The 21,852-nt window shown below is 46.5% G+C and overlaps 1 protein-coding gene across 10 annotated transcripts in view; it reads left to right on the plus strand.

Moving 5' to 3' along the window:
• Positions 1-21,852, plus strand: part of LOC135514841 (transcription factor SOX-5-like) — a 211,783-nt gene that overhangs the window by 52,267 nt on the left and 137,664 nt on the right. For 8 of the 10 annotated variants that reach the window (XM_064938494.1, XM_064938495.1, XM_064938497.1 and 5 more), the window contains exon 1: positions 16,956-17,195. The exons of 1 other annotated variant lie outside the window; for it this stretch is intronic. In XM_064938494.1, the coding sequence (XP_064794566.1) occupies positions 17,158-17,195 (38 nt within the window). In that variant the 5' untranslated portion in view covers positions 16,956-17,157. Of the gene's footprint in view, positions 1-16,955; positions 17,196-21,852 lie in introns of those variants that run through there. One more of the 10 variants, XM_064938502.1, reaches the window with a different exon arrangement.

Below are 21,852 nucleotides of genomic sequence, written 5' to 3' on the forward strand. Positions count from 1 at the left end.
CCTCTCCAGCTTCACTCCTCGCTCCTCTCCAGCTTCACTCCTCGCTCCTCTCCAGCTTCACTCCTCGCTCCTCTCCAGCTCCTCTCCAGCTTCACTCCTCGCTCCTCTCCAGCTTCGCTTCTCGCTCCTCTCCAGCTCCTCTCCAGCTTCACTCCTCGCTCCTCTCCAGCTTCGCTCCTCGCTCCTCTCCAGCTCCTCTCCAGCTTCACTCCTCGCTCCTCTCCAGCTTCACTCCTCGCTCCTCTCCAGCTTCACTCCTTGCTCCTCTCCAGCTTCGCTCCTCACTCCTCTCCAGCTCCTCTCCAGCTTTGCTCCTCGCTCCTCTCCAGCTCCGCTCCAGCTTCGCACCTCGCTCCTCTCTAGCTCCGCTCCAGCTTCGCTCCTCGCTCCTCTCCAGCTCCGCTCCTCACTCCTCTCCAGCTCCTCTCCAGCTTCGCTCGTCGCTCCTCTCCAGCTCCTCTCCAGCTTCACTCCTCGCTCCTCTCCAGCTCCTCTCCAGCTCCGCTCCTCACTCCTCTCCAGCTCCTCTCCAGCTTCGCTCCTCGCTCCTCTCCAGCTCCGCTCCAGCTTGGCTCCTCGCTCCTCTCCAGCTCCTCACTCCTCTCCAGCTCCTCTCCAGCTTCGCTCCTCGCTCCTCTCCAGCTCCGCTCCAGCTTCGCTCCTCGCTCCTCTCCAGCTCCGCTCCTCACTCCTCTCCAGCTCCTCTCCAGCTTCGCTCCTCGCTCCTCTCCAGCTTCGCTCCTCACTCCTCTCCAGCTCCTCTCCAGCTCCGCTCCTCCTCTCCAGCTCCTCTCCAGCTTCGCTCCTCGCTCCTCTCCAGCTTCGCTCCTCACTCCTCTCCAGCTCCTCTCCAGCTCCGCTCCTCACTCCTCTCCAGCTTCGCTCCTCACTCCTCTCCAGCTCCTCTCCAGCTCCGCTCCTCACTCCTCTCCAGCTCCTCTCCAGCTCCGCTCCTCACTCCTCTCCAGCTTCGCTCCTCACTCCTCTCCAGCTCCTCTCCAGCTCCGCTCCTCACTCCTCTCCAGCTCCTCTCCAGCTCCGCTCCTCACTCCGCTCCAGCTTCGCTCCTCACTCCGCTCCAGCTTCGCTCCTCGCTCCTTTCCAGCTCCTCTCCAGCTTCGCTCCTCGCTCCTCTCCAGCTCCTCTCCAGCTTCGCTCCTCGCTCCTCTCCAGCTCCACTCCAGCTTCGCTCCTCGCTCCTCTCCAGCTTCGCTCCTCGCTCCTCTCCAGCTCCGCTCCAGCTTCGCTCCTCGCTCCTCTCCAGCTCCTCTCCAGCTTCGCTCCTCGCTCCTCTCCAGCTCCTCTCCAGCTCCTCTCCAGCTTCGCTCCTCGCTCCTCTCCAGCTCCTCTCCAGCTCCGCTCCAGCTTCGCTCCTCGCTCCTCTCCAGCTCCTCTCCAGCTCCGCTCCTCACTCCTCTCCAGCTCCGCTCCTCTCCAGCTCCGCTCCTCACTCCTCTCCAGCTCCTCTCCAGCTTCGCTCCTCGCTCCTCTCCAGCTCCGCTCCTCACTCCTCTCCAGCTCCTCTCCAGCTCCTCACTCCTCTCCAGCTCCTCTCCAGCTTCGCTCCTCGCTCCTCTCCAGCTCCTCTCCAGCTCCTCTCCAGCTTCGCTCCTCGCTCCTCTCCAGCTCCTCTCCAGCTCCTCTCCAGCTTCGCTCCTCGCTCCTCTCCAGCTCCTCTCCAGCTCCTCTCCAGCTTCGCTCCTCGCTCCTCTCCAGCTCCTCTCCAGCTCCGCTCCAGCTTCGCTCCAGCTCCGCTCCTCACTCCTCTCCAGCTCCGCTCCTCTCCAGCTCCAGCTTCGCTCCTCGCTCCTCTCCAGCTCCGCTCCTCACTCCTCTCCAGCTCCTCTCCAGCTCCGCTCCTCACTCCTCTCCAGCTCCTCTCCAGCTTCGCTCCTGCTCCTCTCCAGCTCCTCTCCAGCTCCTCTCCAGCTTCGCTCCTCGCTCCTCTCCAGCTCCTCTCCAGCTCCTCTCCAGCTTCGCTCCTCGCTCCTCTCCAGCTCCTCTCCAGCTCCTCTCCAGCTTCGCTCCTCGCTCCTCTCCAGCTCCTCTCCAGCTCCGCTCCAGCTTCGCTCCTCGCTCCTCTCCAGCTCCTTCCAGGGACTCCTCTCCAGCTCCGCTCCTCACTCCTCTCCAGCTCCTCTCCAGCTTCGCTCCTCGCTCCTCTCCAGCTCCGCTCCTCACTCCTCTCCAGCTCCTCTCCAGCTCCGCTCCTCACTCCTCTCCAGCTCCTCTCCAGCTTCGCTCCTCGCTCCTCTCCAGCTCCTCTCCAGCTCCTCTCCAGCTTCGCTCCTCGCTCCTCTCCAGCTCCTCTCCAGCTCCTCTCCAGCTTCGCTCCTCGCTCCTCTCCAGCTCCTCTCCAGCTCCTCTCCAGCTTCGCTCCTCGCTCCTCTCCAGCTCCTCTCCAGCTCCTCTCCAGCTTCGCTCCTCGCTCCGCTCCAGCTCCGCTCCGCTCACATACTCTGACATGGAACAAAATAGATTTTTGTGCCTGTACACCTTGTATTTAGAAACATAAAAAAACGAATGCTTTTTCCCATTTGGTTTCATTTCCTTTCATTTGATTAAAAACAAAGCATGGCCTCCCCTCCTCTCAATGTAGGCAGATTTTTTGCTCATGTCCAATGCATTCGCCTCGTAGTGTAGACTATTGATGAAGGGTTTGGCTCGTGAGACCGCTTTGAAATACATCTTAATCAACAAAGCTTTATTAAAGATCAACTTTGGCAGCAGCAAAACAGTGAGTGGACATCCCATGTTTATCTATGTAGGCTGCTCCTGTTACTATTTTGAGCCCTCCATATAGGCAATATGCACCTCATGGAACGAGAGATAAGATAACCAGGTGACACTCGTATTTAGAAAAATGTCAGTTGTTGTCAACTAACAATGCTTGTTTTCCCGTTTCGCTAAAAAACAAGCCCTTGTCTAGTAGGCTACCCTTACCCTACTATAACAAAAGCTGGTTCAACAGAAATGTGTCTGGTGTCTTTCTTATCGTAGCCATGCATTAACTTAGTAGCCTTATCCATGAAAGGTGTCTAAATGGTCGACTCGTGAGGCTTTAGCCAACATACTTTTGCATTATTCACATTTCCCATAGGCCCACCTTCAGTGCATACTCCATTCTGCTTGTATCCATCCCCATTTCAACAGAGTGCCTCTTTTCCAGGTACCAAACATAGGCTATTCAAGTTGTTCAGTCCTACAACATATTTCAACGGTAGGCCTTGGCTATTTGTTGCTTATTGAGAACATTCCCCACATACAGTGGCGACCTGTCATTCAGGGCAGGTGGTTCAGGGCCCCACACTTTTAAGTAAAACATTTATATAAAAAAAAAATTGTGGGTGGGCCTGCCTGTTTTTTTGTGTTATTTTGGCATACGTGTCACATATCAGTTTGCAAACAATGTAAAAAAAAAAAATGTAATTGAGTTAATAAAGTCGCATATGAACCTGGTCTATTTTTTGCTTTCTTGATTAAGACAGCTCCAAAATTCAGGTGTTTCAGCATAGCTCAGTGCTTTCTGTGGTGGGGCTTGCCAGCAGAAAATACAGAGCGTTGCGCCTGATTGGCTCAGTTTTCTGTCATGATTGGCTTAGTTCTCTGTCTCTCATGGGACTGTACGTTACCCCATTGTCTAAGGTTAGAGCTCAAAAACGTTATATTATATTATACCATTTTCTAGCTCTGAGTCTCTACTTTTATCCAATGTAAAAAACACAATTTCACCAAATCAAAGTGGTCGGTCACATATATAGCCTACATTGTGATGTGTACTATACAGGAATACATTTAATAAAACTGTGATGTTTTAAATAGCAGGTTGACATTTATTGTCATGAGTCTTGTCCTGAAGTCAGATCTGAGTGATTTCACTTAGATAAGCCAGCTGCAAAGTCAAAATTGGCTATATGGTCTTATTTTAAAGTTAGGGTTGGGCATTAGGGTTAGCAGTGTGGTTAAGGTTAGGGTTAGGTTTAAAATCAGATTTTTTGACTTTGTGACTGTGCTAGCGAGTGATCCCTCTGCAGAGCTGCCCCAAGAGCAAGATTTATCACGAAACCTGCTCTTAACTACCTCGTCATATTATAATATTGGTATTAGACATTAAGTTATGCACGATGAGCAAAACTCCTCAAATGACGATATGATACATACATTAAAAAACAAACAGTATCCCTTAATCCGTAGTGTTTTATGTAAATATTGTGAATTTACATTACCATAGGGGTTCAGTGTCTCTTTGGTGGTACGTATAGGAACTGAAGGTAAACAACTTTAAAACAATGTTGAGACCTTGTCAGGGTCAAATGAACTCTATTTCCCAGCTCAAACAACATAACCCAGGAATAATGACTGTAGGGAATCTAAGGAGAATTAGTCCTATTGAATATCAAAGAGAACAGGCATCACACACAGGGATCTAAACTGGTTAATGAGGGGTTGGAGGTCCGGGGTGTGTACTCTCTGCTGAGTGGGTGGGTCACACACACCGGAGAGAGAGAGCGAGAGAGCGAGAGAGAGAGAGAGAGAGAGAGACACACACACACGTCCCCCACCGCCCACACACACCTCAGAGACTTACACACACAGCCCCCACCCCCTCCCAAGCCCCCCTGGCATGGCCTGCCTTGTCTCTCCGTGCAGATCCATGTCGCTCCGCGTGGGCAGAGGTGCCAGGGAGATGCCAGGGCTTTGTGTGCCATACTGGATCAAGCTAATGTGGGTATGTAGCGAGGGTATTTCACCTCCCTCCTCTACCCTCCTGCCACCTACCCCCAACCACCCCTCTAAAGGATGATTGAAGAATCAACAATACGTGTATTTTGATGCGATTGTGCAGTACCCCCTCCTCCTCCCACCTTCACCCCTCCTTTCCTAAACCTCCCTGTGAAGCCGTATTGGCAATGCCCTCTGTGCCATCTGCAGTGCCCTCCGCCCCCTGGTCCTCCTCCACCTCCCAATCCTCCTACTCAGCGCTGGGTAGGCTTAACCATCTGTGTGCCAGTTTGTTCTCACAGTGAGGGTGGATAGAGGTGGGCCGAATGACTACAACAATACACAAATACATTGAGCTATACCTTCTTCTAGACTTGTATATACTATACAGACATACAGTCTACAGTATTTACAGAATAACATAGACATTCTCAAGCTCTTACACACGTGTACAAACTCAAACAAACTCAAATTATAAAGAAATGATACTCTGTGTAACAGATTATACATTTTAATCAAATGTACTGTATATACATTTGAATGTAATATCAATTTACAGCTAGCTAGCACTGTGTGCCGTCTTGTTTCATTTTTTTTTAATGCTTTGCCCAGAAAGCACATAGAACTACCTCAGCGAACATTAAGCACATTGAACAAATACTGAAATCTGATGTAAATATGTTCTGTAAATACGTGCAGGTTGTGGTGTAATTATCCCATAGCTGGAGTCAGGCAGCAGTAAATGGTGGGTGTTAGACTGTAAAAGGTTTAGAGATGTTTCTCTATAGCTCAATGTGTGGCGCAAGGCCAACTGGCTAGCATCCCCTCTTCTCCAAATCCTGTACATCTGAGGGTACATCTCCTAGCCTGCTGTCCCCTCACCCGCCCCCCACCCCACCCCTCCACCTTACCCCTCAACCCTTGGCGTCCCTCCAGTCCTCCTCTCTCTGCTCAGGGCTCCAAAGCTCTGTCTGAACCCCTGAATCCCCGCCACCCCGTCACCATACCTCCATACCTCCATACCACCGTACCTCCATACCTCCATACCACCGTACCTCCATACCTCCATACCACCATACCTCCATACCACCATACCTCCATACCACCATACCTCCATACCTCCATACCACCGTACCTCCGTACCACCGTACCTCCGTACCACCGTACCACCGTACCTCCGTACCACCATACCTCCATACCACCATACCTCCATACCACCGTACCTCCATACCACCGTACCTCCATACCTCCATACCTCCATACCTCCGTACCACCGTACCTCCGTACCTCCGTACCACCGTACCTCCGTACCACCATACCTCCATACCACCGTACCTCCGTACCACCGTACCTCCATACCACCGTACCTCCGTACCTCCATACCACCGTACCTCCGTACCTCCGTACCACCTTACCTCCGTACCACCGTACCCTCTGTACCTCCGTACCTCCGTACCACCGTACCCTCCGTACCACCGTACCTCCGTACCTCCGTACCACCGTACCTCCGTACCACCGTACCTCCGTAGCACCATACCTCTGTCCCTCCGTACCACCGTACCTCCGTACCACCATACCTCCGTACCTCCATACCTCCATACCACCATACCTCCATACCACCATACCTCCATACCACCATGCCCTTACAATCCTAATCCATGACTCTGATGGTACGCAGACCCCCCTCTGCCAAGGTAGACTCCCTCCCCCAGTGGGGCTGCTGGGAGTTGGGGGCTCCACAGTACTGCTTCTATGAGCTCTAGGGACACCCAATCAGCCTGGAACCTAATGCCAATCTCCAACCTCAGATGCCAAGTGCCAACCTCAACCCTCAAGGGGGAGGCAGAAGGGCTGGGCAGACAAAGAAAGGGGGGATCCCAGTCGTAGAGAAGAGGAGAAGAGAAAAGAGGAGATCTGTTCAGTATGTGACCTGTCTCAGGGCATCTCAGCTCAGCTCCCTCTCCATGCAATTGTGTCTCACCCACACTCTGAGACACAACAGACCAACGCTGCCACGGGGCTCACATCTACAGCTTACCTGTACTATCACAGGTCCTATAGACAGTATATTATAACATCAGAATCATTGTACCGTCCTACACATGGCCATGATCTAAAGAAAAACATGAATACGCCCCCATCTCGAAGACTCCCCGTCCCATGCTGCCGTTTTAAATAGTTTTTTTTCGAAATGAGATTATCTCTTTACTTAAAGAATATGGTTAAATGAAAAACAGTGAGTGAGTCATTGTTTGGCGAGACAGTAGCATCTTGAATCTGGCCTCCTGGTGCCTGGAGCTGTAGAGCTTGGTACACTACAGTCTCCTGTGCTGTTGTTTCCCCCAGATGGACTTTTTAAAACACTCTGCCACAAAGCATACTGTATAAAATCCCTTCACTACCGCGAGCAGCCTCTCCCTCCTATACTACTGACTGAATACACACACTGCTCACTGACTCACTCACTCACACACACACACACACACACACACACACACACACACACACACACACACACACACACACACACACACACACACACACACACACACACACACACACACACACACACAGACCGCTCAACTGAAACACATAATTTGAAGGGGTTTGTGTGTGATGTGCAACAGCAGATTTGGTTTTCTAAAGATGCTGTGAAACAACGTTGTCTTCCTGAGGAGAAGATGCCAAATCCCACTGGTTGGCTGAATAAAGTCACGGTGTGTGTGTGTGTATATGTGTGTGTTGTAGATGTACAGATACATTGAGATGACTACTAATGGGCGTGCGGGGAAGTGTGTGTGTGTGTGCAGTGAATATGCTTTTGGCGGTTGAGTGAGGTGAGTGTGTGTTTTATTCTTGATGCGGAGGGACAGACAAGGGGGTCATTACCTCCTGCCGAGCTCCATCACGTCTCTAATGGTGCAGAGAGATCTAAAGCCTCCACACTCATTCTTCTATCCTCCATCATCCCTCCTTTCCTGTATTCTTCCCTATTTATTCCCCGTCACACACCTCTGAGCGCATCACTCTCTCCATACACACACACACACACACACACACACACACACACACACACACACACACACACACACACACACACACACACACACACACACACACACACACACACTCAGTACAAAAGCATTTTCCATCCGCTAAACAGCTCTTGTATTACACAAGATGAAGTGTGCTGTTGTTTGACACTTGTTTGGATGGTGAAGAGCTATTCTATCAACCGTTTTCTCAGTCTGTTACATCAGTTGTGTCCGAGTCCAATTTGTCCCAGCTTCCTCTACTCTGACTCAGTCTAAACCTCTCAGACCAGGGAGGTTTGTGGCTCTATATGCACATGAAACAGGGCAGCTCTTTGGAACAGCACTGTGAAAGTAGTCCTCTTCTCAAGGCTCTCCTCCTCTGCTCTACACTCTCTCCTCTCCTCCTCAAGGCTCTTCTTCTCTCTCTTTTTCTCCTTCTCTTCTTCTCCTCCTCCTGTTCATGTCTTCTCTCCTCTCCACCACCGAAGCTAGCCCCAATCAGCGTGTCCTCTAAAGGCTGTAGTGAAAGGCCACTGTACATAATGAAGAGGTTTTTAATAAGGAGAAAGACGGAGAAGCTCTGTTGTTTGGTGCTGTCTTTGTGTGAGAAGTGAAGAGGGGGGGATACTGTAGGTAGGACGGATGTTGAGCTTGTTCTCTGTGTGTGTGTGTGTGTGTGTGTGTGTGTGTGTGTGTGTGTGTGTGTGTGTGTGTGTGTGTGTGTGTGTGTGTGTGTGTGTGTGTGTGTGTGTGTGTGTGTGTGTGTGTGTGTGTGTGTGTGTGCATGAGTGGGTCGCTGTCTATGTGCATACACACGTGCTTTGTCAATCATTTACCTTTTATTTGTCCCCTTTTAGAAACATTCATTAACCCTTTGTTAACATGAGAGTCCTTTTCAGTCGCTGGCTGTATTGTATTGCTGTGTTGTGTGTCTGACACAAAACACAGCTAGATTAATTATTTTCCAGTAGCTAAAGCTTAACAATAACTAACAGATATGAAAAATAGCTCTATTTATTATTGCAATAATGAACAATTTGAGGTGAAATAAAAGCTAACTAATTAGTAACAGGCTAGGAAGGCACTCACAATAGTAGGTTTTGGTAATTAATTTTCTAGACTGGGGAGTCATCAAAAAAACAGCAACACTTAACATTTAAAGTGAAGTACAATGTGTTGTTGGGCCTAGGTTACAGACAGTTGTGTTTTCTGTGAAGCTGCTCAGGGAAGTTCTGATATTCTTGATCAGAATAGTGACAGAGAGCATAGAATTGTCATAGAGAGAACACACACTGTCTCCTAGTTTAGCCTACTGTTTATAGCCCGGTCAATTGTAACATAGAGAGGACTATTCAGCTGCAGAGTGGTATGTATGGACATGTTGCTGCAAAAGGGACTATCACACAAATGGACAGAAAGACAAAGTGAGGAAGAGAGACTCAGAGACAGAGAGAGATAGGCAGAGAGAAAGTGGGGTGAGAAAGAGAGGAATTGGTGGGAGAGACCGAGAGAGACCGAGAGAGAGCAATAGAGAGCGATCGTACCACCCGTCATCCTCCTCTTTCCCCACTGACATTCAGGCTTCTTCTGTTGCCTAGGTGTCTGTATGGGCAGGGATAGCAGAGGCCACATCCTATTAGATCAGTATCCTTACTGTTATGACTGACTTCAGAGGGTTGTGTCTGCTGTCTGTGTGTCCATCTGCCTGCCTGTCTGTCTGTCTGTCTGTCTGTCTGTCTGTCTGTCTGTCTGTCTGTCTGTCTGTCTGTGTGTCCATCTGCCTGCCTGCCTGCCTGCCTGTCTGTCTGTCTGTCTGTCTGTCTGTCTGTCTGTCTGTCTGTCTGTCTGTCTGTCTGTCTGTCTGTCTGTCTGTCTGTCTGTCTGTCTGCCTGCCTGCCTGCCTGCCTGCCTGTCTGTCTGTGTGTCTGTCTGGTCTGTGTCTGGTTAGTACGTGTGTGCATACAGCCACTGTGGGCTCTCCTGGCAGAGAGAGATAGCAGGCTATCTTAATGGGTTCTCTCCACTGCCCATCAACCTTCTGAGAGCCACATCCTCCAGTCCTCCTGATAAACCCACATCACAGGACTGTCACTGTCTGTCCCTCACTGCCCAGCCCTGAGCTCTGGGTCGGAGTTCTTCTACAGGGCAAGGAGAAGAAGGAGAGAGAGGGAGAGATGGAGGAAAAGATGTCTGAGGTCTCAGGTATTGACACCAGAGCTGACGCAGGGACAAGGAGAGAGGGAGGGAGGCGGCAGGAAGCGAGGGTGTTTTTCTGTCATGGTCACATCAAATCAACATTTATTGGTCATGTGCATAGTTGAGCAGATGTTATAGTAGGTACAGCGAAATGCCCGCGTTACTAGCACCGATCAGCGCAGGAAACAAATGTCAAACTAAATAATCATCAAATAATAGTACAAAAACAATAATCAAAACAAGAAACAAGAAATCATGGGTGACAGGACAAATCCACTTAAAAACACAAATAACACTTTATCAGTGATCCAAAAGCAATATACGTGTGTGTAACACACGGGATATTAACCGGGGTCTCCCACGGTGTCACGGGAACAACCAACGTATTAGACCAAGAGGAAATTCCCACTTGGACCAAGGGCAGACACTGTTTTTTTACAGGCAGGGCTACATCATCACGTGACCATGAGTAACTGTTTTATATCCGCTATATGTACAGTATATTAGAATGAGCTACACTATGTATATAAAAGTATGTGGACACCCCTTCAAATTAGTTGATTCAGCTATTTCAGCCACACACGTTGCTGACAGCTGTATAAAATCGAGCACACTGCCATGCAATCTCCATAGACAAACATTGGCAGTAGAATGGCCTTACTGAAGAGCTCAGTGACTTTCAACGTGGCACCGTCATAGGATGCCACCTTTCCAAAAGCCAGTTAGTCAGATTTCTGCCCTGGTAGATCTGCCCTGGTCCACTGTAAGTGATGGTATTGTGAAGTGGATACGTCTAGGGGCAACAGCCGCAAAGTGGTAGGACACACAAGCTCACAGAATGGGACTGCTGAGTGCTCTAGCGAGTAGCGTGTAAAAATCGTCGGTCCTTGGTTGCAACATTCACTACCGAGTTCCAAACTTCCTCTGGAAGCGACATCAGCACAAGAACTGTTCATTGGGAGCTTCATAAAATGGGCTTCCATGGAAGAGCAGCTGCACACAAGCCAAAAATTACCATGCACAATGCCAAGGGTCAGCTGGAGTGGTGTACTCTGAAACAGTGGAAACGCATTCTCTGGAGTAATGAATCACACTTCACCATCTGGCAGTCCGACGGAAAATGCATAGTGCCAACTGTAAAGTTTGGTGGAGGAGGAATAATAGTCTGGGGCTGTTTTTCATGGTTCGGGCTAAGATCCCTTAGTTCCAGTGAAGTTGAAATCGTAACGCTACATCAGACAATGACATTCTAGACAATTCTGTGCTTCCAACTTTGTGGCAACAGTTTGGGGAAGGCCCTTTCCTGTTTCAGCATGACAATTCCCCCGTGTAGAAAGTGAGTTCCATACAGAAATGTTTTGTCGAGGTCTGTGTGGAAGAATTTGACTGGCCTGTGCAAAGCCCTGACCTCAACCTCATCGAAAAACCTTTGGGATTAATTGTAACGCTGACTGCTAGCCAGGCCTAATCGCCAGAAGAGTGGAGAGGTTGTTATAGCAGCAAAGGAGGGACCAACTCTGTAATAATGCCCATGATTTTGGAATGAGAAGTTCGAAGAGCAGGTGTTCACATTGTTTGGTCATGTAATGTATGTCAAGAATACAGTACATGAATACAGTGTGAACAACAGTAGAAACGAAACGGTGTTTAATATCTCTATATACAGTGGGGTCCAACATTATTGACACCCTCAATAAGGATCAGGAACAATGACGGCACAAAACAAATCATTCAAACACTGAGCCATATTGTGTGGCCCAAACAATTGGGAAATCCCATTCCTCGCTTGTCAGATCTAGACTCTGTGTACATAGGGCAGCATTCTCTTTTGGTGCTGTTTTGTTAAACATGTTGTTTAACAACAGCAGAGCAACATCATCCGTGCAATGACCTTCACCCTAGTCTCCTTCCCTCATTGCTCCTTCTATTCCCCAGATTGAGTAGAGAGGGACATGGAGGGCAGGGGGAGGGTCAGACTGCTTGTTCTAATGGCCCTGATGTGTATGCGTGTGTGTGCATTTTTTTGTTGGTGTGTGTGTGTGTGTGTGTGTGTGTGTGTGTGTGTGTGTGTGTGTGTGTGTGTGTGTGTGTGTGTGTGTGTGTGTGTGTGTGTGTGTGTGTGTGTGTGTGTGTGTGTGTGTGTAATATTGAGGAAGGGGAATGTTTACTGCCTGTCTCCTGCAGACCCTGTGATCTCTGGGCCTCTAATGCACTACAGCTGTGAGGGTCGACGACACCGGGCCTCTGATGAACGGCTTCATTGTAATGGACCGTGTGTGTGTGTGTGTGTGTGTGTGTGTGTGTGTGTTACATATAACTCCTCACCTCTCCTGGTCTACACACAGGAAACATAATTAATTTTAGGTCGCGGCTATACCTCAGTAAGGTTAAGGACTCAACTTCTGCATTTTACGTTACTGTATTTTACGTTACTGTATTTTACGTTACTGTATTTTACGTTACTTATTTTCCTAGCGCTGTACATAATCAAAAGCAGACTTCTCCTTTTTTCTAGCACCTTTTGTTTCACCTCAGATGAATTGACTCTTCTTCTTTTTCTCCATTCTCTCCCGTGCTGCTGTTGTTATCTTTTACTTCCCTTGTTTTACCTTTCAGAGAACAATACCTCCTCCATCTCTCTCGGTCTCGTCCCCTACTGCAGCCTTGACACGAAGGTTCTCTAAATAGTTTAACGAGGAACAATGGCCACCTAAGAGTAGCTAGTTAAAAAGATACTGAGTTTCTGCTTTCTTCTCTCATTGTCAAATGACATCCTTGTCGTCGTATTCAACAACGCTTTTCAAGACCATTCCACACACTTACACGCACACTTACTCACAAACACGCAGCGGTGCAAAGTACTTAAGTAAAAATACTTTCAAGTACTACTTACATTGTGTTTTGAGGTATCTGTACTCTACTTGACTATTTATGCTGAACAACAATAGAAACGCAACATGCAACAATTTCAACGATTTTACTGAGTTACAGTTCATATAAGGAAATCAGTCAATTTAAATACATTTATTAAGCCCTAATCTATGGATTTCACTTGACTGGGAATACAGATATGCACCTATGGTAACAGATACATTCAAAAAAGGTTAGGGTGGATCAGAAAACCAGTCAGTATCTGGTGTGACCACCATTTGCCTCTCCTTCGCATAGATCAGGCTGTTGATTGTGGCCTGTGGAATGTTGTCTCACTCCTCTTCAATGGCTGTGTGAAGTTGCTGGATATTGATGGGAACTAGAACATACTGTCATACACGTCAATCCAGAGCATCCCAAACATGCTCAATGGTTGACATGTCTGGTGAGTATGCAGGCCATGGAAGAACTGGGACATTTTCAGCTTCCACGAATTGTGTACAGATCCTTGCAACATGGGGCTGTGCATTATCATGCTGAAACATGAGGTGATGGCAGCGGATGAATGGCAAATTGCCATCAATAAAATTAAATTGTGTTCGTTGTCCGTAGTTTATACCTGCCCATACTGCCCAACCCCACCGTCACCATGGGGCTCTCTGTACACAATGTTGACATCAGCAAACTGTACAACGCCATACACACTGTCTGCCATCTGCCCGGTACAGTTGAAATCAGGATTAATCCGCGAAGAGCACATATCTCCAGCCTGCCAGTTGCCTTGAAGGTGAGTATTTGCCCTCTGAAGTCGGTTACGACACCAAACTGCAGTCAGGACCCAAACTGCAGTCAGGTCAAGACCCTGGTGAGGATGACAAGCACGCAGGTGAGCGTCCCTGAGACGGTTTCTGACAGTTTGTACAGAAATTCTTCTGTTGTGCAAACGGGTGGCTAGTCTCAGACGATCAGGTGAAGAAGCCAGATGTGAAGGTCCTGGGCTGGCGTGGTTACATGTGGTCTGCTGTTCAGGCCGGTTGGATGTACTGCCAAATTCTCTAAAACAACATTGGAGGTGGCTTATGGTAGAGAAATGAACATTAAATCATTTTGCAACAGCTCTGATGGACATTCCTGAAATCTGCATGCCAATTGCATGCTCCTTCAAAACTTGAGACATCTGTGTTGCATTGTGTTGTGTGACACAACTGCACATTTTAGAGTGGCCTTTTATTGTCCCCAGCACAAGATGCACCTATGTAATGATCACACTGTTTAATCAGCTTCTTGCTATGCCACACCTGTCAGGTGGATGAATTATCTTGGCAAAGGAGAAATGCTCACTTCCCTGTATGAAAACTAATTAATGCACAACATTTTAGAAAAACAAGCTTTTTGTGCATATGGAACATTTCTGGGATCTTTTATTTCATGAGACCAACACTTTATGCGTTGTGTTTATATTTCAGTTCAGCGTATGTTTTTTGACTACTTTTACTTTTACTTCACTACATTCCTAAAGAAAATAATGTACCTTTGACTCCCATCAAATTTTCCTGACACCCACAATGACTTGCTACATTTTGAATGCTTAGCAGGACAGGGAAATTGTCCAGTTCACACACTCAAGAGAACATCGCTGTTCATCCCTACTGCCTCTTATCTAGCAGACTCACTGAACACAAATGCTTCTTTTGTAAATTATGTCTGAGTGTTGGAGTGTGCCCCTTACGATCTGTAAGTTAAAAAATGGCACCTTTAATTAAGTAAGTATATTTTAGCAATTACATTTACTTTTGATACTTAATTATATTTAAAACCAAATACTTTTAGACTTTTACTCAAGTAGTATTTTACTGGGTGACTTTCACTTTTACTTGAGTCATTTAAAAGTATCTCGTTACTTTTCCTCAAGTATGACAATGGGTACACGCACACACACACTCACCCACACACAAACACACACACAGACACACACACAGATTCATCATCATAATAAACCATGAAGCCATGAAAACATTCCCGCCAGGAACTGAGAGTTCGCTAAGGTCCATCTGAGTCTTTATGGTTCTCATTCTGCCCACAGTTAGTCTGTAGAATAAAGCAGTTAGGTTGAGTATAATGTACAAATAACGTTATCATTGGGTTCGCAGCTGTTTTGCAGCAGAGGTCAAGGACAGATACTGTCTCGAATCCTGAGGACCAATTTACTCCCTGAATGAGATTACATCTAACCTCCAGTTATGTTTTTCTTCATTTTGAATTAGATTATACTAAATATAATCACAATGACAGTCATTGTTGTTTATATTGCCATATCCACAACTCTATATTTTATATTTCAAATAGAGGGGATAGGTATGTGTGTGAATTTGGGCTTGTGTATCTGGCAAAGCTTTTCTGCTTATTTGTCAGTAGGAACAATCAGACGAACAAGACAGACAACCCCGTTACACAATATTCATACATATTTGGGTAGACAGGTTTTGTTCACGTTGTGCATTAGTGTGTGTGTGTGTGTGTGTGTGTGTGTGTGTGTGTGTGTGTGTGTGTGTGTGTGTGTGTGTGTGTGTGTGTGTGTGTGTGTGTGTGTGTGGGTGTGCCTGCAAGCATTCAGGCATTTATCACACGTTCACGTGCGTGTGTGTGCGTGCTAGTGTATGTGCATGAGCTTGCACGCCGGTGTGTGTGTCTCCGCCAGCAGATGTGTGTGTGTGTGTGTGTGTGTGTGCGTGCGTGCGTGCGTGCGTGCGTGTGTGTGTGTTGAGTACAGATGGAGTGATGGCGTGTTTAAAGTTTTCCAGGCTGCTGTGTTTCAGGCTGTCAGGTTTGTTTTCCTTTCCTCCAGAACAATGGCTGATTGGCTCTGTCTGTGACACACAGACCACACACTCCTAATGGTGACTGACAGCGCTAAGGGCTGTCTGCCTGCCTGCCTGCCTGACGCTCGCACACTCAGTACCACACGCACACAAACATACACACACACACACTCCAAATTCTGCTTCTTCACACTCACTTACTCATCAAGTGTGTGTGTGTGTGTGTACGTGTGTGCGTGTGCGTGCATGTGTGTTTGTATTTGAACTGTGAAGGACAATATAGGAGGTGAAGCTTGTTTAAACTTGTTTATGCATATTTGATTAAATTATTTTATAAACGTTCTGATGTTTCCTTCATTCTGTATAATATGTTGTTCTCCATTCATAACTAATGACAAGAGTCCTCTGTACTGAGGAAGGAGTTATACTCAATATTGCAGTGTTATAATCCTCCTTATTACTGTTATGAATACTCAGAACGGAGGAGCAGGACTGTATCCAGGCAGATTTATTTCACAGTGACAAGGGAGAGAAGAGACTCTGTAAACTTGTGAAAGAAGAGAAAACCTATCTGCTCTCATGTAGACAATAGTACCGAAGACTGAGGTCCAGAGAGGTGACCTAGAGTGGTGTGTTAAGAGAATTCTATACTAGTGGTGTGTGTGTGTGTGTGTGTGTGTGTGTGTGTGTGTGTGTGTGTGTGTGTGTGTGTGTGTGTGTGTGTGTGTGTGTGTGTGTGTGTGTGTGTGTGTGTGTGTGTGTGTGTGTGTGTGCGTGCATGCGCACGTGTGTGTGTGCACGCATGTGTACAGAGCTCAAGGAAGGGGGCAGTGTTTGCTCTAAGGAAGCGATCATCCCTACGGCCACACAGCCCCTCCCCTCACAAACACACACACTCTCTCTCTCTCTCTCTATTCAAATGGCTTTATTGGCTTGGGAAACATATGTTTACATTGCCAAAGAAAGTGAAATAGATAATATTTGAAGTGAAATAAACAATAAAAAATGAACAGTAAACATTACACTCACAAAAGTTTTGAAGGAATAGAGACATTTCAAATGTCATATTATGGCTATGTACAGTGTTATAACGATGTTCACGGTGTATTCTCTCTCTCTCTCTCTCTCACACACACACACACACACACACACACACACACACACACACACACACACACACACACACACACACACACACACTGTGCCGTGCTCTGCGCTGGCCCTTTAAGAGCTGAGCCCAGATCTAACAGCTTACAGGGCAGGGAGGGTAGGAGGAGGGACAGAGACAGAGGCAGGGAGGGTGTGAGGCTGAGTGTGTGTGAGCGCTACAGAGAGAGAGAGAGAGAGAGAGAGAGAGAGAGAGAGAGAGGAGAGAGAGAACAGTCTCCGTTGTCTCAGAGGTTGAAGGATCAATAGAGAGGCTTGTTGTGGCGGTTGTGATTCTGTTCCATCTGTGTGTCGGAGCTGCATGGTGTTAGAAGGAGGAATCCTAGTTCCCACAGACCTATTCCAGCATGCTCACAGACCCTGAGCTACCTCAGGAGTTTAACAGGTACGTACGCTCTTACTCTCTCAGTCACACACACATAATGCTCAGACAGACCGCGGGGAGAAAGGGACGACAGGACTGTGGGGAAGAGGGAAGGAGGGAGAAGGAGAGAGAGTGTTTTGTTGTTGTTTAAGTGTTTGTGAAGGACAAAGTGCTGCTTGTTGTAAAACTGTTTGCTGAAACAAAATAGTGTTTGTTCCAAAGCTTTACTTGTTAGATAGATAGATAGATAGATAGATAGATAGATAGATAGATAGATAGATAGATAGATAGATAGATAGATAGATAGATAGATAGATAGATAGATAGATAGATACAGGAGGGAGAAAGTATGATAGATAGAAAGTTTGGCTATCCTGTGCCTTTTAACGATATCACTTGCAAAGCTTGCGCAAACTGGTTGTGTTTGTGTGTGTATGTGTTGTCCAGCTGTGGTAATCAGAGTGACAATGAGAAGTGATCTGTGACTTTGGCCCTGCTCTCCCTCTCCCTCTCGCTTTCTCTCTCTCTCTCTCTCTCTCTCTCTCTCTCTCTTCCTCTTTCCCTCCCTCTCTCTCCACTGCACACGTTCCAGTTTAACTAAGTTGTTCATGTCAACATGTTCATTGCCGTGTTCAAGCAGCAGTGTTACTCACTGTCTGTGTGTGTCTGTGTGTGTGTGTGTGTGTGTGTGTGTGTGTGTGTGTGTGTGTGTGTGTGTGTGTGTGTGTGTGTGTGTGTGTGTGTGTGTGTGTGTGTGTGTGTGTGTGTGTGTGTGTGTGTGTGTGTGTGTGTGCGTGACGAACTCTGTTTCCATGTACTGAGGTGAGGGCGTGAACAGTGGGATTCAGTTTGACATGAGTTTCTCAGAAAGTTCCCATTAACCAGCTAACTACCTGGCAGTCACAGAATCAATCTACAGTTCACTATTCAGAATGCCTGGCAACTAGTTGTACTTCTGCTTTATCTGAAGGGCTATTTTGACACCCTGAGATAAGACAGCTCACATTCATGTCTAGCTGCTATCGAGCATGAGCAAATTGTTCAGTGTGGGAGAATTCTTGGGTTGTTTTCACAGACTCAACTCATTTTAAATTCCAGTAGATTAAATAAAACACAACCACACTAAATGTTAAAAGCTTACATTTAAACAAAATGTCCAATCTTTTATTTGTAGATGTTAAACTAAAATATTCACACACATTATCTCACAGTTAAGTGTTTATTTTTTGTTTTTATTATTTAACCTTTATTTAACCAAGCAAGTCAGTTAGGAACAAATTCTTATTTAGAACGACGGCCTATGTTTTCCTCTGTCGTGTGAGAGAGGTGCAAATATTCTCAGCGATTTACAGTTCGCGTCGACAACAAAACGAGCTTTGCTGGGGAATAATGGCTGTTTGAAGTTAATGCCCTGAAAGAAAGATTACCCATAATACCCCATTTTAATACCGGTATTTTTTATACACGCCCTCTCTCACTTGACTTTTATTGCATTAAGGTACCGTACTGTTTTGCCAGATCAAACTAATCTTTTGTTTGGAGATAAAGTCTCGGAGTTTTAACCCCAAATTAACAACACATTTATATTTCGTAAAAAAATGTTTTTAATAAGTCATCTATCCGCAAAGAGGGGAAGAGAGAAAAGATAACAACACCAGACTATGTGGAATTAAAAATGTAAAGGATTACATGTAAAAGCAGAACATTTGGAGATAAATGCAGGGATTACATTGACTTAGAAAACGTCTGGTTAAAAGTCTGCTTTCCAGTAATGTACTCGATCAGTGGATAAGGAGGGAGGAAAGGGCGAGCTGTGCCGGTATGAGCTGTGCCGGTATAAGTGCAGTGTGTGTGTGTGTGTGTGTGTGTGTGTGTGTGTGTGTGTGTGGGGGGGGGGAGGAAAGGGCGAGCTGTGTATGAGCTGTGTATGAGTGTGTGTGTGTGTGTGTGTGTGTGTGTGTGTGTGTGTGTGTGTGTGTGTGTGTGTGTGTGTGTGTGTGTGTGTGTGTGTGTGTGTGTGTGTGTGTGTGTGTGTGTGTGTGTGTGTGTGTGTGTGTGTGTGTGTGTGTGTGTGTGTGTGTGTGTGTGTGTGTGTGTGAGAGAGAGAGAGAGTGTATGAGTGCAGTGTGTGTGTGTGTGTGTATGTGAGAGAGAGAGGGAGAGAGAGTGTATGAGTGCAGTGTGTGTGTATGTGAGAGAGAGAGGGAGAGAGAGTGTATGAGTGCAGTGTGTGTGTGTGTGTGTGTGTGTGTGTGTGTGTGTGTGTGTGTGTGTGTGTGAGAGAGAGAGAGAGAGAGAGAGAGAGAGAGAGAGAGAGTGTATGAGTGCAGTGTGTGTGTATGTGAGAGAGAGAGAGAGAGAGAGAGAGAGAGAGAGAGAGTGAGGGAGTGAGTGTGTGTGTGTGTGTGTGTGTGTGTGTGTGTGTGTGAGAGAGAGAGAGAGAGAGTGAGAGAGAGAGAGAGAGAGAGAGAGGGAGAGAGTGTATGAGTGCAGTGTGTGTATGTGAGAGAGAGAGAGAGAGAGAGAGAGAGAGAGAGAGTGTATGAGTGCAGTGTGTGTGTATGAGAGAGAGAGAGAGAGAGAGAGAGAGAGAGAGAGAGAGAGAGAGAGAGAGAGAGAGAGAGAGAGTGTGTATGAGTGCAGTGTGTGTGTGTGTGTGAGACATACCATCATCGGTCCGGATGCTTTCTGTTCCTGCGTCTCTGTAAGTGTTCACTTTTCTTTCTTTCCCTCTCTCCGTTCTCGTTCACCGCCGCGTTTATCTGCCTTCTGCATCAGTTATCATCCAAATCAAATCAAATGTATTTATATAGTTATATAGTTATGAGTTATCAGGAGAAGGAAAGTGAGATGCAGAGAATTACTGTGTTGGTGGGAAAGCACGTTCTTCTCTAATGTTGCTGGGTTTATAGCGGCTTTAAAAGTTCTGTCACAAAAACACAGTACATGTATGTTCTGTACAGTGTGTTGGGCAATGGGCTGAGCTGGCCATGTGACAAGGAGACATTCTCCTTCCTCTTTATTGTCTCCTGATTAGTTGGAGATGTAATTGATGGATACAAGATGAGAATGGTTTGTTTTTAGGAGCTTTATCGTCATCATTGACACTGAATGAACAGATTGAGATACAGAATAGATTGACCGATGTTGACTGGATTGGTTTTCGTGTGGCGTAAATCACAACCATTTTCATACTATTTACAGTCATTTCTGCTGAGTAATATTTGAATATACGATGATGATGATTAATATATTATTATTGTTATTGGTATCTTTATACTAGTGTGTGTTAATGTGATTATTATAATGTAATGTTATTATTGTCATTATAATATTATACTAATATTGTTGTATATTTTGGTATTATTATAAATCTTTCTTTAAGTTGTCTCACTGACATTTTGTTCAGTTGTGGAAATAATAATGATTTGATGGCTCCTTCAAATACATTGACAGCTTTACTAAGAATGTCTATGATGCTTGTATGAAATACTGGAATAGAGTGATTTCGCTGAGTGTATCTGACAGATTCTGTGGTCAAAGTGACAGATTCCACAGGGATTGCGAGAGAGAGAGAGAGAGAGAGAGAGAGGATAGAGTGAAGGTATAGAGAAACAGAGAGAGAGAGCGTATAGAGAGAGAGGATAGAGTGAAGGTATAGAGAAACAGGGAGGGAGAGAGAGAGAGAGAGAGAGAGACAGAGAGGATAGAGTGAAGGTATAGAGAAACAGGGGGAGAGAGAGAGAGAGAGAGAGAGAGAGACAGAGAGGATAGAGTGAAGGTATAGAGAAACAGAGAGAGAGAGAGAGAGAGGGTAACAGAAAGAGACACAGAAAGAGGAAGAAAGAGACCGATAGATAGAAAGAGAGATGCAGAAGTGAAGGTGAAAGAGTGAGATTGATCGTAAGGAAGGGGCAGAAATGAGGAAGGGGACTCCTAGGGGTGCTGAGGGGAGCAGTGTGGAACTCTCACTCTCTACCGTTTGTCCCTGTGAGTTTATTGGGGGGGGGGGGGGGGGTCGTGGTGTAATGTCGCCTTTTATGAGTGGGTCCACACCAGATGTCTAAACACCTAAATGTGCCTTATGAGTAAAGCTGCATAAATGGCTATAAAAGAACACTTACATTTCTGCTGCTAAAATAATACGTAGAAATTTGTATTTTAGTGTGTCATCATTGCATTGGTATTGCATTGTAATACATTGTGGGATATTATTGTAGAGTTGTGGATTTTTTTCTGTGGTAGTGTAATTTGTTACTGTTTGAAATTTTTACATTGAATAGAATTCATTCAGGAATTATGGGAATCAAAGTGTGTAATGTGAATTTAAGTTGACCTGTAGTAAATTGGATGTAGCATTAACTAGAAAAGCATTGCGGATTAAAATGGTTAAGTGTTTTAAAGGGATAGGGTGGCGTGTTACGGACTGTTATGAGAAAGCGGGGTACAGTGTGTGTGTGTGTGTGTGTGTGTGTGTGTGTGTGTGTGTGTGTGTGTGTGTGTGTGTGTGTGTGTGTGTGTGTGTGTGTGTGTGTGTGTGTGTGTGCGTAATTGAGTGGTGTGTCCGTGGTCTGAACACTAATGCAGACCTTGTCCCCTCTCTCCCTTTCTCTCTCTCTCTCTCTCCCTATGGCCTCTCTGGGCCTCTTTCTCTCTCTCTCTCTCTCTCTCTCTCTCT

This window comes from Oncorhynchus masou, chromosome 26 (genome assembly GCF_036934945.1).
Source record: "Oncorhynchus masou masou isolate Uvic2021 chromosome 26, UVic_Omas_1.1, whole genome shotgun sequence".
In the NCBI taxonomy this organism is placed as follows: domain Eukaryota; kingdom Metazoa; phylum Chordata; class Actinopteri; order Salmoniformes; family Salmonidae; genus Oncorhynchus; species Oncorhynchus masou.